Source organism: Vespa velutina, chromosome 11, assembly GCF_912470025.1.
Source record: "Vespa velutina chromosome 11, iVesVel2.1, whole genome shotgun sequence".
In the NCBI taxonomy this organism is placed as follows: Eukaryota; Metazoa; Arthropoda; class Insecta; order Hymenoptera; family Vespidae; genus Vespa; species Vespa velutina.
The window spans coordinates 578,111-597,912 of NC_062198.1; the positions used below are offsets into that span (position 1 = coordinate 578,111).

The 19,802-nt window shown below is 30.9% G+C and overlaps 1 protein-coding gene across 3 annotated transcripts in view; it reads right to left on the bottom strand.

Annotated features, from left to right (window-relative positions):
* LOC124952848 (probable G-protein coupled receptor B0563.6) overlaps positions 1–19,802 on the bottom strand; it is a 40,459-nt gene that overhangs the window by 2,067 nt on the left and 18,590 nt on the right. For 2 of the 3 annotated variants that reach the window (XM_047503341.1, XM_047503340.1), the window contains 4 exons: positions 17,562–18,558; positions 1,009–1,158; positions 441–691; positions 16–303 (listed from right to left, as the gene is read on the bottom strand). In XM_047503341.1, coding sequence (XP_047359297.1) covers positions 16–303; positions 441–691; positions 1,009–1,158; positions 17,562–17,841 — 969 coding nt within the window. In that variant the 5' untranslated portion in view covers positions 17,842–18,558. Of the gene's footprint in view, positions 1–15; positions 304–440; positions 692–1,008; positions 1,159–8,790; positions 9,168–17,561; positions 18,559–19,802 lie in introns of those variants that run through there. The other variant, XM_047503342.1, reaches the window with a different exon arrangement.

Sequence of the window (19,802 nt, forward strand, 5' to 3'; positions counted from 1 at the left end):
GTACTAAAAACTCGCCTGGTAAGAAAAATAACTGAGATTATTCTCGCTCAGAGTGACGTTCAGAATAACCATCGGGCTGACACAAACCAGAAAGAGTATACTGGTGCTACCGAGAAGAAGTATCAATCTTCGTTCCTCGGCAAATGTCCTAGAATCTTCATCGTTGCTCACGGTTCTTGATAAAGTCATGCGGCGACGTCGTTCACAAGATCTTCTATAGACTATCATAATTCTCAGATTGAAACCGGCTAACAATATTGTTGGTGCGATCTTGAAAACGACTTCGAGCACTACTTTATATACCTGAAAAAAAATTCGATAAGGAAAAGAGATTGAGCAAATTTGAACTTCATATTATAACATGATTGTTATCGAAATCTATGGGACCCCTTTAGCAGGTTCTATTTACCAGAATCATTACTAATATAATATTTTAATACCTGATAGAAAAGAGAGTGCAGGAACGATTGATTTTCTCTTTTTTGATAAATTAGTGGTCCTTCATTAGTCAAAAAGCAAGTAGTTACTTCGCTACGAAATACACTGGGTAAATAGACCAAAAAAGTGGCTAGAGGAATAAGAGCCACGGTCAAATTCGGTGGTCCGCAAAGTGGTCGTGTGTGTTGTCCTGGATGACATACACTGACGTAACGCTCAACAGTCAGTGCCAATAACATCATTACTCCGACACCTGTTGCAACATTTTAAATATTTTATATCGTGTCTGGAAGTAAACAATCTATTAGCAAGAAACTAATTCAACTAGTTCAATACAATGATTTTGTATTATTAATTACGTTTATCAACAAAGTATGAAGCGTTGCCTAGTCTCTGATTTTTTATATTTGTATAAATAATTGCAGAAAAAAATTAATAAATATGAAAAGAATTAACAGTAATCTTAAATCAAGCAATGAACGAATTGATAATGTTATATTGGGCATTAGTCTTCCGAAAATGATTTATTGTGTTTTGTATTTACAAAAATATTTAACTAAATTATGTTACCAAGACATCCATTTCCAAGAAAGAGCTCGAGGTGTGCATGATAAAAAGCTTGTGGCCAATTGTTCCATCGTCCTGTCTCTTTATGAATGAAAACTCTGAATGCGAATGGAATGCAGAAAAGGATAGCAAGCAAAGCCGCAACAGAATAGCCTGAAACACAGAGAGAAATTAAACGGTTTCTACTTGTTATCATTATTTAATTATCTCATTCAGAGATTCGAGTCACGTGTTCTACCGTAAGGTGATAATGAGAAAGGTAAAGGAAAGACGAGTTATAAACGAAGATACGAGAAAGCGAAAAATGCAATCCCTCGAAAAAGTTAAGCGAACTTTGAGAACTAACTGAACCACCAATCCGTGTTAACTGCTTTTCAAGCTTAAAAAGTAATCTTTACAATGGAAGAATTTTTTTTTCTTAATTTTATAAATATATATATATATATATATTTCTCCAAATAATTTTTTTTTTATAAAGAAAAGAATTTAACACTCTTTGTAAATAAATTTTTTCTATGAAAATCTGCCAATTTTAATCGAAGAAGTTAATCAAAGATGGTTACCGAAAGGATTCTAGTTTCTTGATGCATTTAACAACTTCTTTTAGATCCATCATCAAAGTAAGTAAATACGCGTCTTGGAACTACGTACCAAGACTAGGAAAGTATAAGAAAAATATTTCAAAAGTCGTTTCGTCACGGGAGAAAGGCGTGTTTCAGTATCGTATCTCGACGTTTTACAAATCACGGTGTCACGATGCCTTTAATTTATCGAAATCTCCCGCAAAGTTAGTCGCAGCAGTAATTTGTCAACCGCTCTATCTAGTATCTCGTAGTGAACAATGTCGATGATGCCTCTCGAGTTCCCACGAGAAATTCTCAAAAAAGGTGTTTTTCACTATCGTATATACATACACCGTTACCATTTTCAAGAAGTTGCCAAGATTCTTGAATTTATGTTTAAAAATTATTTATAAATTTTTACTTTTAGTAATAAATGATTATCCCTGAAACTGCTTGAGATATACAAAAATCATTTTGGATTTTAAGCGAAATTCATATAAAAATTTGAGTTTTAACTAAGTTTCATATCAAAATTTAAATATATATATACCCATGTGTAAGTATATCCACTTTACCGTCTAAACGGGTGGGTGGATCCACTTGAAATTTATATATACCAAAAATAAGGTTAAATACTTGAACGTGGTTACTTACGATCCGTAAATAATTTCAATTTCAAAATGGTTATGTTCTCAAAAATCTACTATGTATTTAACGAAAAGAATTTAAACTCAAGAATTGAAAATATTCTCAGACATACCTATGCATTTTTTCGAAATTTTGTAAATTTAAAAAAAAATTTTCATTTATCTTTTTTTTAAGTCTTCTATTAGAATTTGTATATAATATATTTCTACGCATATAGATTTATATGCATTTATGTAAACGCATATGTACGCACGTGTTACTGTCTAAACGATCGAACAATGATTAACCAAAGCAATAATTAAGCAAAGCTGTCAAAAACATTTGAGATTGGTTTACAATTTATATATTCCAAAGATCCACCTTACGAAGATCTAAGAATAATTACGAATTAATTCAATTTCAAAATGACGGGATTTTTAAAATTTAAATAATAAAATCAACTAAAATAATTAAATAAAATTGATTAATAAACTAATAAAATTGAACAAGAATAGTGTTGCCTATTAATATGATTTTAATCTGTTGTATCTATTGTAAAAAGAATGAAGGTGATTTCTTTTTTTTTTTCAAAAAGAGAAATCGTATTTACATATGCATTTTTTCGAATATAAGATTTGTGCACATAAACGTTCAATTCATACTTGTATTTTTTTTCTTTTCTTCTCAAACATTTCTGTTTTCGTTTCTCTTCATTTTTATTTTTAGAAACGTAACCCAAACCGAAAAGTTGAGAATCAAATATTTTGTATATATCAAATATATCAAATATATTGTTTTGAGTAAGCTTATTGAAAAAATATAGTAAACTACGTAATGAAACTCGAACGATTCTTCGGCCACCGTCGGCAATTAATTCGGCGAGCACCTTTATGCTTGGCGAGGCGCGATTCAACGTCACATGCTCGGCCGCCATTGTTTCGGAGAAAACAATGGCGGCTGAGCGAGTAGGACGAATTAAACGACCCATTTAAATTTCTCAGTATCGTTTTCATCTCGTTTTCGATCTTCGATTTGCGAAGCATGATTCGAGTAGGTTATTTTACGATCCCCGAATATTTCATCGATCGTGAAATGAATCTAAACAGTTTCATTAAGGTGATAAGACGTAGACAAAATCGTAAAGAAAAAAAAATTCCTTCAACAATTTCCAAAGCATTTAAAGAAATTGCTTGTCAAACTAATTAAAACTTCTTTCCAGTTTTTTCCAAGTTTTATTTTATTCTCGGGTCAATAATTTATTGTTCGAAAAGAACATCATTTACGTGTTGATTTATATCACAAATATGTTAGTTGTTTCAAATATTAAGATATTATTATCTTAGTTGTATTAAAAATACGTAATGTTATAATCATTTATCAATATTTTGATAAAAATACAAAAAAATGATCTTTCATTTTGTATGACCCGTGTTATGATAAATATGAAGAAGTTATAACATCTTCCGATATAAAAATCTCTTTTTCTTTCATTTAGATTCTCCAAATTTATTGCGACAGTAACGGTAAGCACGGTGGCAACCGAGACTCTGTTCCAAGACGATGGAAGAAACGAAAAATTGAGGATGTGCTTCTGTTGCACTCATAACAGTAGAAACTTATAACAAGTCAGAAGGGAAGGCTTTACGAAGGAATGGTAACTTGTAATATGGCTGACAACTGATAATAAACCATTCCATGGTTATATAGTTCGTACGTATATCCATTTATACAGGATGTTTAAAAAGAAAAAGGTAGAGGATCTAGGTCAAATCATTGATCAAATCAAATTCAAAAATAACTACGACTGATTTACATTTTCTTGCTTATTTATTTGTGAACAAATAATCATCGAGCATTGTTTTACGATATTTTTATTTTGACTAATAAAAAAAAAAAGGATTATCTTGTTATTTCGCTTTTTTTTCTTATAGGAATATTTTAAGATTTCGATATATTCGAGTTTTACTCCTAAAGAAACTAAAAGCAAGGGATGAGACTGACGATTGGCTATAGTTAGCGTATGGAGGACACAGTAGGAAGCTTTTATTTCTCATCCACGGGATCTTAATTGAGAGCAGACACTCACTGAGGATAACAAAGTGCTCGGAATTTCTCTTAAGGGGATAAAGATGTCCGAAAAGAGAGAAAGATATATATATATATACACACACACAAACATATATATATATATATATATATATATATATATATATATTGTAAAAGAACTAGGTTGATCTTTACGTAATCGCTTAAACTTGCCAGAAGCTTACTATTACTATCTCTTTTTCTTTCTTTCCTTCGTGATACAACTATTACATATGATTTAAAATCATATATAATATTTTATCGAACTTAGGCCGAGTAGATAGAATGGCCGAGTCAAATAGTTTGCTTGTTTATGTTTTACATATGTGAAAGTCAAAAAAACGTAGAAATTTATCGTAAATATTTTTCGAGAAAATCTCATCTCGAGATAACATGTTCAACAACATACTTATGTATTTCATAGTATGACATTTCGATGAGACATAAACGTCAAAAAACCATCGCCGAGATGAAATGAGAAAACTTGATTATTCAAGTATCAAATAAAAGACATTAGGATCTTGGCAGAAATGTTTCTTCAATTGTTCGAATTAATAATAATGATAACTATGAATTACAACGAATAATAATGATTACAACAATAATTATTTATGACAACAGTAATAATATTTAATAATGATGAATTTTAACGCAACACAGAAAGCCTCGACTTTTTCTTCTTAACACGGACGAATCACCTAAGAAAGAGTTTAAACTAGATGCTTGGCATAACGAGAGGTTATCTTAGGAACGATGACGCTACGCTTCGTTTGGTAAGGAAATTAACAACGAGATTCTCCATGCGTTTGCATAGAAATTGCATTCCTTAGCATGCAACTGCATCTACGGCAGCGAAACGCCGTTACCCTTTTTATTGCGCGCGCACGTGAGTGCAATGGCGAGCTCATATACAACTGGGAATAGAGTCTTCTCTAAAAACGAATAAATTTGGTAACGAAACTCAGGATTTTTCATGTAGAAGATATGGACACATATTATCTCCTTTTTTTCTTTTCTTTTCTTTTTTTTCTTTCTTTATTTCTGTAATTCTCAATCCCCGTAAGGATGAATCGAGCATTATGGGAACATTTAACCTCAAAACGATCAACAAGTAATCCTAGGATTTCAAGATTATCAGTAGGCTAAAATTTTAAGCCGATGTAAGTATTCGTCTTCATCGATAATAACTACCGATAAAGTTCATATTTGGTAAAAGTAAACGCGTGAACGTATCAATGAAAGAAATTATGACTTTTACCTGATAAACAGCACGCAACGTATCAACACGTAAACCTATGCATCGGCGATCCCTTAACGTAGAATTAATATTGTTAACTTGATGGTTGACTCGGTAAAAAAATGCGATCTCTCTCTCTCTTTCTCTCTCTCTCTCTCTCTCTCTCTCACTATCTCTATCTGTATCTCTATCTCTATCTCTATCTCTCTGTATACTAATTTGTGAAGATTTTTTGAATTTTCTTGAAAAATAAAATATTTCTGGAAATTTCCTTGAAATATAAAATATTTCTACCAATACAATTCTATTTAAAATTTTTAACATCTCATATTTTCATAAATAACATTAAATTTAATTAACTTTTATTAAAAATTAACATTAATTATTGATCAAACCACGATATTTTAATCAGATACAGTTTTGAAGCAATTTTATTTAGTTGAAAAATTAAATAAAAAAGAAAAGAAAAAAGACGGAAAAGAAAAAAGAACGAACGGTATTGACTTCACTTTGAGCCGGATCCAAGACATTTCTTTCGTCCATCAACGATTCTTCGAAGAAATCAGAACAAATTATTGCGACACGAAGAGAGTTTGTGAGATTAGAGACTAGGGAGTGTTAACGCGCAACTCGCTTTAATTTTCTACCTTTTGGATCTTTCGAAGTAATTCCAGTTGCAAGCTCTCTAACGGTAACTACACCTCAAGAAACCGTGTAATAACATCGTAAATCTAAAACCTTCTCTCTCTTTCTCTCTCTCTCTCTCTCTTTCTTTCTCTCTTCTTCCTTTTCCTATATCTGGTAAATACGCATCGAGAAAGTATATCTTGTCCAGATCACCGTGTTAGAGACTTGTAAAGAACTACGAATGAAGGAAGGAAGGAAAAGAAAAAGATAATTCGAAGAAAGTAGAAAGGAGAAAGAGAGAGAGAGCGAGAGAGAGAGAAACAAACAGACAAACAGATAGACAAACAGAGAAACAAATAATTATAATGATTATCATGATAACGATGATGGCGATAATAATCATATAAATTTATTTAACTATTTATTTCAGAACAAGTAACGTTAAACAATAATAAAGAAAAGTGTAAAGAAACAATATAGATATAAATCAAAAAAAGAGAGATGGACTAATAGGTGATGATAATGATGATGATGATAAATATAAATTTACTTAGCTACTTATTTACAGAACATATAACGATAAATAACAATAATAAAGAAAAGACAATTGCAAATAAACAATATAAACAGTAAGCAAGAAAAAGAGAGATAGAAAGAGAAGGGTAAACGTACAAATAATAATAATGATGATGATAATAATAGCAATAAACATAAGGTTACTTGGCTATTTACTTACAGAACAGATAACGAAAAGAATATTGCATAAAAACATTGTAGACAGAAAGCAAGAAAAAGAAAAAGAGAAAAAAAGAGAGATAGAGAGAAAACCTTTTCAAGAGACGAACTTTAAGATTGGGGCCACTGAATCTACTTAGTCCTCTTGCTAAAACGCAACGTCGTCTCATGCAAATTTCTACGAATCGACTTACGCGTCCATCGTGGTTTCTACTCTTTTAAGAGATGGGAGAGAGAGAGAGGGAGAGAAAGAAAGAGAGAGTGGAAACGAATTTCTCCATCTTTTGATCTCACCTTCCGTACGTGAATGTTTCCTCACTTAAATTCCTTTTACCAAATGCGATATAGAAGATGCGAGGGTGAAGTATTTCTTTTGTATGTTCTTTCCTGTTTTCACATAAAATATTGATATATATAGGTACATACTTGTAGAAAAAAAGAAAAGAAAATAAGATGACGTAGTTATATGTATCTTTGCGTGTATGAGTTTCTCTCTCTCTTTCTCTCTTTATTTTTAATCGAACTATTACTTTATTTTAATATTCTTTTACTTCGTAGATTTCGTTTTAAGTTAAGTTTATCTTCTTTCGTAATAGTATAAGTTAAATTATCTAACGATATTACACTTACACTAATTTAAGGAAAATTTAGAAACTTACTTATCAACTTAAGGCGAATGTAAAGGTTAAAATATAATAATCAGAGAAAGAAATGAAAATGAAAGAAGAAAAAGAAGGAGAAAAAGATGTTCGTTGATAAAAGATACAAGAATCGAGAGATTCTTTGAGAGTTTAGTTGAGATGCGACGATTGCCACGGATCGTTGTCTTTTCTTTTCTTTTTTTTCTTCTTCTTCTTATTTTTTTTCAAGGATTTTCTTGGGAAAATACCATCGGTAATCTTGGTGCAAAATGTGAAAGAAAAGACAGGGAAAAAAATAAGAAAGGTGGAAAACGATCTAAGGTGTTGCCGTCTACTATGAGAGGTTCCATAAAATTTCTAGTCCTGGTCTTATCTCGGTTCCTACTCTCTCTCTCTCTCTCTCTTTCTCTCTCTCTCTATTTCTTTTTTTTTGCTTCTTAAAAAAAAGGGAAAGAGTATTTCGAGGTAGACGTCTCATTCTCGCAAGTTAGACGACCCTTATTATCGGGAGTCTTCTTTTTACGCGACCCACGTCAAAAAGATGAGAATGTGTGCATGTCTATTCCTGCATGTATTTTAGATACAGAATGAGAGTCAAATAAAGAATAGAAGGTAGTTTTTTTATTTTTATTTTTTTTTTTTTTTTGTTTCTTTTCCGAAATCGAAACTATAAATAATATCGATGGATTAAGTTAAGGAACGAAAAGTTAAAAGAAAACAGGAAAAAAAAACAAAAGAAATATATAAAAGATAAAAAATTAATACACCGTTTATAGAAGATATTTCGCGAGTATTCAGATGAAGTGAGATGGTTCTAATCTTTTAATTATTTTTTTATAACAATACTAATCAGAGAACATATAAAAGTATTTGAAATAAACATTGTCCTAAACTACGTAGAAATAAAAAGAAATAAATGATACACATGAAATTGAGTCGTAATATAAATCGATAATCCAACTGTTCCCCTTTTTGCTATTTGTGAAGAGAAAAAGGGAGGTGATCGTCAAGATTAAATTGTTCGGGATTCTCTGTGAAGAAGGGGGTTCGCTCTCTCATCTTACTCGTCCAGAAGTAAATTAATTTCCATACAATTTAGATGAATTCTAAAGATGCCCATGGTACGTTGGGCCAAGTATTTCGGATTTCTCTCTTTCTCTCTCTCTCTCTCTCTCTCTCTCTCTCTCTCTCTCTTTGTCTCTTTTGCTTTTTATCTTTATTTTCTAGGGCGTGGCCAAAGTGGTATAAAGATACTTAAGTATTTCCTTACCGGTTTGATCCTTTCCTTTTCTTTTTTCTTTTTTCCTTTTCTTTTTCATTTTCTTCGTTCCATTTCTTTTTCTTTTTCCTCGATGATAATGAATTAAATTCACGGTCCAAAAGGAAAACGAAAGAATCTTTTTCTCGGTTCTTGTAGAATCGATCGAGTTCGATGTACGTTATTCAACGTTGGCTCACCTGTCATACGTGACTGCGAACTATCCTTCGCACTATTCGAAAAGGAAGGTGTCCTCTTCGCATATAAATTGCAAAATCTAACGTAAGATCCATGAGATAGAGATCGAATGAGAGGAAGGATGCTCAGAGAAAGAAAGAACGGATGTAGAGACACGAGACTGTCTCACGAAGGATATTCAAGCTACGTGCTACACATAGCTATGGCCTGAATCTGAACTGTCATTTGATTTCTATTCTTCTTCGTTTCTATCTGACTGTTATGACAGAAGATAGAGAAAGAGAGAGAGAGAGAAAGAGAGAAAGAGAGAGAGAGAAAATCAAATGTTGCATGAAAGTAAACAAATTCTCACGATCGTTTGAAATTTATGTTTGTAAAAAGAAAAAAAAAAGAAGAAGAAAGAAATAATGAATCAATGAATGAAAAGATCTGCTGTTGTTTTATCAAAAATTATTGTTGATGAAAAAAGGAAATGTCACCATAACCGTTAATTCCAGTAAAACAATTTTATACGTCTGTTCAGCAAATAAAGCTTCAGCGATAACGGAAAAGCTCATTACGTGGACGACACGTTCAAACGAGGAAATATATGTACGTCCCTTAAACCTTTTAATCTCGTTCTGTCGGTGGTAATAGTAAATTACATTGCTTCACGTCGACCCATTGACGAACGTCATCTATGCCGAAAACTGAATATCGTACCCGTAAATTAAGGGAAAGTTCTTAGAAGTTTAGGTCTGTGAGTTGATATGAGTAATCGAATGAATGTGTGTGTGTGAGAGAGGGAGAGAGAAAGAGGAGAGAGAGGAAGGATAAGGGAGATACTGTCGTTAATATTCATAAAGCCTCGGGTGACGCGGATGAGGTCTTTAGGTTGGTAACAAAGGTCGATCCTGTGACGAGGAGCGTTGAGAAACCTTCGTGAAAGCTCCATTTTTGGTAGCTTTATCCGACGTTTATAACGAAAAGGAAAAGCATCGAACCTGTTGCCGAAATGCTATAATAATACCCTTAGGAAAATCTAGTCCCATTTCTGATCTTTTCGCTACTCTAGAGAAAATATATTTATATATATATAAGGTTTACGAAAACATTGCATGCTTTATTAAGAATTTCTTTTTTTTCAATATTTTAATTCTTTTTAAAATATTGTTTATTTTAAATGATTTCAAAAGGCGAATCAGACGGAAGAAGATAGATTTTATAAGTGTCATCTGTCAAAATCACCCATGCTTTTTTTACGTATACCTATACCTATACATATATCTTTATTTGTAACAATACGTTATATTAATAACATTATGTGCATTCGTCCATATATAATATCATGACCTTGAAATAATCTCGGGCTCAACAATTTTTAAATTAACTTTGTACTTATTTATTTTTAACAAAGTATCATGTTTCAACGACAACAGAAAATCGATAATCGATATAGAATCGCAAATAAACATACCTATTACTATAATAATATATTCAATATGATATCCTTCCGCTGTGATATATTTTGTGTTCGAGTCTAACAATGACGAATCGTACAGGTCTTTCAATGATTTCAGGTTTAATATCAGAACAAGTAGCAATTATTCGTTCTTTATTATATATTTTCTATCGTTGTGAGTTGTTATTCGTAAACCTTATCCTTTAATGTTCCTCAAAAGAAAAATCAAGAGGTGTGAGATAAAATCTGGTATCTTGCTGAAAATAAGTTGCGCGTTAATTTAAAAATTTTGTAGATCAAGCTTATATCAAGATCATATTATACATCGATAAATGCACAGTAATATTAATTACAACACACAAAAAAAGATATGTTTATATATGTAAAAAACATGGATGACCTTAACAAAAAACATTAAAAAATAACGTTTATAAAAAAATTTATCTTCCGTTCGACTCGCCTTTTTAAACCATTTACATTACATAAGAAATATTTTTCGTATTATGTATGTATGTATATATAGCTATATGTACATATAAATATGTACATATAAGTATGTATATAACATATGTATATAATATATACATATGTATACATATATATGTGTATATACATATGTATATAAGTATGTATGTATATACCTAATTGCGCAATGAACAGCAAAGCTTTCTCATAGACGTAATAAAATAATTCAAATAAAAATATCTATTAAATCGATCGAAAAATTTTGTCCGTTTATTTAAATATTTTTTAAAATTTACAATATACAATAATTGTCCATTAAACGACAGATCAAATTTTATAATTTTGGAAATGTAAATAACTCTTTGCGGTCATGCATCGAAAAAAGAAAGAAGAGTAAAGAAAGAGAAAAGAAGGAGAAGAAAGAAAAAAAGAAAAACGAGAAAACCGAATTTAAATTTGGCGCGCGCAAAATACAATTTATCGCACGAATCTTGTCACGCCTGGGCTCTGTATTTCTTTTTTACTTTCAGTCCCACGAGCAATCGAGTCAATTGAAATTCGTATCACGCTCGTATTCAGTGTAATAAGGTCTACCTCTGTCTTTGTCCATCGTATATGTGTGTTCTGTGCGTGTGCTCGCGCGCGCATATAACATGTGCTTGCGTGTATGTGGTTGTATCGATCCTCGGAAAGTGAGAGAGATAAAGAGACAAAGAAAAGTAGTAAAACGAACTAACACTCACAATCTTTTTTTCGTAACAAGGAGCATCGTGTGTTTGATCGACACCGAGGGTTACCCGAAAAGTTATTTGCAGAGGGGTTGGAGTAAGTGAGGATAAGTAGTTTTTCCTCTCAGGTCGAATGACATTGAGCTTTCAAACTCTGTAACATCAATATGATTAGCTCGTTATACGTTCGTAATCCATTCGTTTTCGCACTTCGAAAAGACTATTTAGCGTCGCCAACGAGGAATTTTCCAAATGTGCTGAAAGTTTCGTTACATTTGTTAACAACGTAAGAAAAAAAAAAGAATGAGAAAGAAAAAGAATAAAATATAGGGTGTCTCACGCAAATGGAACAGGTTGTATCTATTAAACGGTTAGAAAAAAAGATTACAAGTCGAAGTTAAGTGGTATTAGATGGTGTATAATATGCACTTTTGTGCCTTGGTGCATCAGAAAAATGCTACTGTACTGTTATTATTAAAGAAAACTTATATTTTCAACTGGACCAATTGATGCTTTACATAAAAGTATTAACGTATTTATACCTTAAACTTATACATTAGAAAGTTATCCTGGTTAAATTTTTATGAATTATTTAGATCTGTCGCTATGTGTTAATAAATGGGTAATATCACACGTAATGAATACTTACGAATGAAAAATTTAATCTTATATTAATATTAGTAGTCAGTTCATGATTAGCAAAATAATTCAGAAAACTTTTAACTACGTATAAATGTAGGGTACAAGTTAATACTTTTATGTAGAACATTTTTTTACATATAAAAGTGCATTTGATGCAGTCAAACATATAGGTTTTCATTAGAAAAAAGTGCATTTTTTAATGTATTGATGAACGAAAGTGCATAAAATTATTTGCACATTATGTACCGTCTGATATCACTTTAACTTCATCTTATAACTTTTTTTGTTTCTATTTTCAACCATTTAGGAGATACTATAATTATGTGGGACACCATAATTGTCTATATATATTTATGTGCGAGAATAAGTATAGTATTTAAAGTTAAGTTAATATAAAAGGATAATTAATGAAAAATCAAAGATAAGAATTGTGTTTGTATTATCAAAGAAAAATGATTGACTATTATTGACGATGAACAATTTCTAATACTTTATTTGAATTATTTCATACGGAACGAGTCAATTTAACATAAATCAATCGTACTTACTTATGTTACGAAAAAAGGGAAATATAAGTTGATGCGTGTTATCTCTATCATAAAAAAAAACAAAAGGAAATAAGAGGAAAACAAAAAAGATAAAAAAGAAAAGAAAAGAAAAAAATTTAATCGATGTGACAATTTCATTCGGCGACAAACTCATTCTACGTGTAATTTCAGACGGATGCGTCTACGGTGCTAATTAATTATCTAACAATACAATGTTCATAGTTGGAATTGAACTTAAATGTTCGACAATCAATTTCTTTGATATCGAATATGTCATTCTAATAGGAAAAATTGTCTCTTTCTATTGTAAAATATTGAAATTTCATGATATTTTTCACAGGTGATAAAATAATGACTATTGAAAGAACGTGACTGTTGGTTGAAAGCAGATCGAATAAGGCCGCCAAGTAGACGGTACATTGGGCATCCAATGGCATCCAATAGTAGCCAATGACAGCGTCTGCAGCATTCCGTATTTAGCGAGTTCGCTACGATCGAAGTTACTCGGGAACGAGACCAGGGATAAGTGCCACTTACATGCAGCGTTTGATGAACACGGCTATTGAAAGGAGTAGTTACTTGAACGCGGTTAATCGAGATCCGCCATTATCCCGTAACTACGCACCTTTTTTCATCCTTCTTGTAACTGGATACGATCGATGACGTCACATTAATATCTTTCATTTTTTATTTTTTATATTTTTATTTGTCTTTTTTAATTTTTTAATTTTTTAATTTTTTATTTTCTATTCATTTATTTTAAATATTACGAAACAGAAAGCGTTAATAACTCGTATGTTTAAAACTGCTTTATCCTCTTTTTCTCATTAATTAATTAATTTCTTTATTTAAATCTCATTTTTACGTTTCACTCTACCATCCGTTATTATTATTATTATTATTATTATTATTATTATTATTATTATTATTATTATTATTATTACTTTTATTATTATTATTATTATTAATATTATAAGAAAGATATTATCTCCAATTTCCTTCGCATAATACTTGTTACAAATCGTAAGACTTAACAATCACATTTAATTATTAATAAATTCTATAGAAAATTCTATTTCTGTTGAAATTTTTCTTTTCGTTGCTTATGATTTCTCGCTTAAGTGAAATATGTATTTCTGTAAATTCTGTGTAATTCAGTGAAATATGTATTAATATCCTCAATTAGCCTGTTACAACCAATCGACCGAGAGAAAAATGGAGAGAAAAAAAAAGAGACACGTTTTCTCTCATCAATCGCATCGATAACGCACGCACACACAAAATTTTTCTCGCAAAATGCTTCAGATATGGGTATAGAGAAACGTGAGTTGCGTTTTGAGCGCTAAAATACATAAAACTCTATCGTTTTCGAAATAACTTTTACTTCCTGATAGAAATACAAATATATTTTCTTACTTTTACATTACGTTACTCGCAGTCGTAAGATCATTTCTCATTATTAAGAATCTCGATAATAATAAAATTGTTAAAAAAAATATATTTTATTAATATTCAAAGTAATTACTAAGGATTAACTATTACATTTATCTGACAAAAGATTAATTCGTTTATTTCGATAATAAAATGATATATTGATAGAAAAGAATTTGTGAAAAATAAAATGAACGATCAATCGATCAATCATGTGGAATGTTAAATTAAATTCTTTCTGTCTTTTTTCTTTTTTTTTTTTTTTATTGTGTTCCACATTTCATCTTCTCCCTTTTCTCGTCAACGTTTTCATGCATATCCTGAATTGAGCGTTTCCTTACGCACAAATTCTTCCGCCCTGATACTCTCTATGATTCGCAATATTTTCATACTGAAAGTAACGGCCCGCTTTATTTTTCTTCGGTGTCATTGAACGTCGTGCATATCAATAGATTTGACTCATCCAAAGTATCGATACAGGCTGATAAGACAAGCGCCTTTCTTTTCCCTAGTGTCCCTTCTAGCGTATCGATAATCCATAAACGTGATCAGTTTCCAGTTTTCTTCTTGGTACTGAAGTTAACGTCACATACCGTTATGTGTTAAATTTGTTATGGAAATAGCCATAAACATGCATAAAAATACACGAGGAAAAATATTTATGTCAAAACGTATATAATAGAAATAACAAAACATTAATGCTGATACTATTGAATATTATTTCATATAAAATATTGAATTAAAAGTTGTAAAAAATTAAAATTAATTAAAACCAACGATTGCTAGATCTTTCAATTTATAACATAAATATTAATATAACAATCGACGATATAAAAAATTATGTTACAAAATTATGTTAATGTTTACTATATATCGAATTAGTGAATTAATTATTCTCACAAAATTCAAAGGAATGTTTATTCTTCGTTTATAATCTACATCATTCAAACGAATTAATTAGAAGAAATATTTTCTAAATGATCCTCACATGATCGACTTTGTCAAGATAGCGGAGATTTTGTCTCTAATGCTAGAAACGACGACCAGAATTCACCTCGTGACATAACGAAATCAAATCGTCCAGTAATTTCCCCCTAATGCACGGGTCTTGTCCAGCCGGAAACGAAAGAAGTAGTCGGAACACCCGCAAAATCTACGAAAATCTTTTGATAAAACGCCTCAGGGAATATACCCTTACGAAACACGTTTCTGCTCTGTGCTATATTTCGACCCTTCTCCATGAAATTTTATAAAAGATATATAGCTAAATATTCCCCTGTTTGTACGTGCCTATGAAAAGGAAAGCATATTATTCGAGAGGGAGACAGACAGTGTCAACGACCTACCAAAAACATAGTTACTTTTAGAAACATGGTCTTTCCAACGTTACCTTTTTTTGGTTATATTTTCAAAGATACTCCATGATACTTTATATGTATTTGAATTATTCAAAAGAATAAAATATAAAAAAAATGAAAAATTTGATATCTCGAACAAATAAATGCAGTGGATGAACATTTTTTCCAAAATGGCGTCAAAACAAGGTTTCATAAGTTTTCACGTTAGTATATAATACTGCTTCGGTACTCGACAAGTACCTTCGTCCAAGTTAATGGATTTTCCCACGTTAGTTTAAAAGAAGTAGAAGGATTAAAGAAAGAGAGCTTTTTCCGATCGCCAAAGTGTTTCTTCAAACCTCGAGTCATTAAATTTCGGCAACAATGGCGGACTACCTTGTAACGAGTAAACGACCGAAAATAGAGAAGCATGGTTCATTACCAAATAGATGAAGAAAATTAAATAGTTTTCTCTCCTCTCACTTATATTCGCCTACCAAAGAGAATATTTTAATGTACAAGTAATAAAATTATACAAGTAATAAAATTGATTATATTAAGAGCATATCTTTTGAGCATAAATTATAATAATTAAATTTCAGATCAATATTAAATAAATGAAATACAAACTTAAATTAATAACTATAATAATTAATAATATTACAAAATATTAGAAAAACCTACATCAACCTGCAAGTATATCTGATGAAAAAAAAATTTTTTAAATATCATTATTGTTATTTGAAACCAATATAACATAAAGTAAATAAGAACGTAAAACTCATATAATTAATAATAATAAAGAATTAAAGAATTCCTATCTATAAATTTAAGAAATAAGAAAAAAGAAAGAAAAAAGAAAAGAAAACAAATTTCAGTTTCATGGAGTAATAAAGATAATCATAGAATAAGCATAGGAAAGATATGATTCGCCGGATGGCAAATTCACGTTCGCTCGTTCGTTGTAGCGCGCAAATTACGAAAGCTGTGGACGTGCTCGAAGAACTCTACGATGTTCCATAGTACGCCGATAATGCACTACGAGTGGAAAGGAATGCGATCGAGCTTTCTGCTTCGATATTATGTAAACATGGAATAACTTTATTGAAAGGAATTACACCATTCTTCGATGCTAATGGCGTCCTCCCTATCACCCTTCTCACGCTCTCTTACCCTCTCTCTCTCTCTCTCTCTCTCTCTCTTTCTCTCTCTCTTTCTCTCTCTTTTTCTCTTTCATTTTTTCTCACACGTCTCTTATTTCAACGCACGAACATCCTACGAAAATGACCTTCGCCGAGACGAATAATCTCGTAGATTTTAAAGTGAAATAAGGCGATTTCGACGTGAAAATCTTCTCCGATAATGTTCACCTCAGTAATATAAGGGTTGAACACGCTTGGTGAATTTTAATAACGGTCTTGTAAAATAAGAAAGGTAAAAAGAGATTTTCTTTCTTCATGTAGAAACGTCGTCCTTAATTCGTCGATTTTATTGTTAATAATGAAGTTTCTCGGATAAAGATTATTAGAATCTCGTGTAACATTTGTAAAGAACGCGTGTACATCGACAGATATTATTAAAATTACGATAATAATTTGTATCGTATATAAAAAATCGTTCATTAATTTTACTCAACATCTCTTTGTCAAATTGAGCAATGTCAAAATATTGTGTATTTTATATCTATATAAACAACATTCATATTGTTTATTGAAATTTCTGACATTACTTATCTGTTAGCTTATTACTAAATAATTTCTCTCTTTTTACTTAGAAATAAAGTACTGAACGTTCCTATTTATTACATTACCTATTTATTGGCTAATCCAATAATAATAATAATAAACTCTTCTATATCTAAGTCATAAAGAAAATCATGAATGAAATAAAATAAATATATCATTCGTTTTATAATATTATATAAAAAAAAAAAAAAAGAAAAAAGAGAAAAAAATAAAATTGATAAGTAACATTATTAATAATATTGACTCACCTCTCATGTAAATATATGCAGTGCCACGCATGTTTCTCCTCGTAAGTACAAGCAAGTTCAATATGTTACCGATAATACCCAAGCAACAGATGGCAGGCAGAACGATGCCATAACTAATTCTTCTCAGGGTCGGTGTCCTAGGATCCTCTAGGATCTCCAAATCTTCCGGTAAAAAGCATAAACGTCCACCACTCACGTTGAGTGTCTCCATAGTTTTTCTTTTCTTTCTTTCTACTTTAAAATCCACGTTCTCATTAAAACAGAGATTATCCGTCTCCATTGAATCTTACATTAGTTTTACGAACAACGCCCTCTCGGTCAATCGCCCTTCTATGATTGAACGATATTTTTATAATCACCATCGTACGTATAAAAATCGAATACACGAGATAAACATTTAAGGGAATCATGAAAAATGAAAAGAAATTAACGAACGTCATTTTTATTATAATTAACCCTCAAACAATTATATGACCAAATTAACACGAAATGATAAAACAATAAACATAGTTCTTATCGCTTATTTAATCATTGAAATGGACGTAAAAAAAAAAAAAAAATAAAGCGTTCTACTTCACGAACTGATTTTGGATTTATATACTCGGATGTAAACAATAAATTTTGACGTTATCGGTTTTTCTATTTTATTTTTATTTTATTTTTTTTGATTTTGCAACGATCGATCGAGAACGATAGTTCACGTTTCCAATGAACGAATCGTTCGTCGAAATGCACGAACCAAGCAACAGGTTCGAGAGACGAAAGTTTCGTGTAGCTTATCTCTCTTTCTCTGTCTTTTTCTCTCTTTCTCTTTTTCTTTTGGATATATCACAAAGCTTGCAGACTTTTCTTCTTCCTTCGTCGATTTACCAGACTAACGTGTAACATATACACGTCCTAACATTTATTTCACCGAGGAATCCGAACATTTTCTTCCTGACGATTTGTACGCCGACATTTTTGATCATGCGACGATGAGAATGGCATTCACGTGTTCCTGGAAAATATTAAAATTTTTTTAGTTATGTGGCTTCCTCGAATTAATCCCTTATCACATCTACGTAAGAGATAAAATCTAAAGGTGACTTTACTTTCATATTACTTTATATAGGGTGGGCCAAAAATCTTGAGAAACTTTGAAAAATTACTTTAGCCTTAACTCATGGCATGACTCCTGATGGCAATTTTGTTAATGTCGATAAGCAAACTTTACGAACGTTCTTTTCTTAATCTCACCGACGTTTCCTTTTTTCTTACCCTTTTCTTCTTTTTTTTCTTTTCTCTTTTCTTTTTTTTGAAAATTGCAGTTGAAAAAGAAACTCCGATAAGATCGTAGATTACGTAGATACAACGTGTTCCTTTTTAAAGGACGTTAACGTTTCATAGCGATAATACTCTTTTTTATCGGAATTGTTACGCAGAGTATAAAGGGCTATCGTAAAAGTGAAAGATCCTCTTATAGTAAAAGAAATAGATCGTTACTTCCCGAGTTATAGCGTCGAGATGCTTGCGGCGGTTAACGCGTGTCGATTACGAAACTTCGATGACGGAGCTTTCGCAAGTTCCGATACGTGATTTTTCCAAGAAGCTCCTTAACTCCTACCACCAATACTGCCATCATAGATTGCTCCCATAAATTATGATTTATTTCGACGATCTCGATCGATTCTCACGATTACTCTTCGAAAAACTTTTCAACCAGCACTGATATATAGATCGTTTCAAAAACCATACGAAATTTAAAAATGTTAAATGAGATAAAATCGTCGAATGAAATAAAAATTACATATAATTATTTAACATACGTACATATATATGTCAGATTATTAAATGATCAATATTTTTGAATATCGAATATTTTAGAAAAATATTAACATTCTGTAATCAATATTCTTGAAATATTAATTATTTTATAAAATAAAAATAATTTTATTTTGCAAAATAATATTTCAATTGATAAAATTTAAATTGATTTTTTGTCAAGAGAAAATTGATAAAAAATGGATTTGGATCGTAATACGATCGCTGATACATTTTGTATATTAAGAGAAAAATAAATTCCCATTAATCTTATCGTAAATGTACATATGTAACTGAAAAATATACGTATATAAATGAAAAAATTTTTATTGCTCGAAATAATTATCTTAAGAAGTGAAATATTGAAATACAGTAAATTTAACATGTAAGATAAAAAGTACGAACAAGAATTCTTCGGTTTATTATAATGATCCTTCTCGA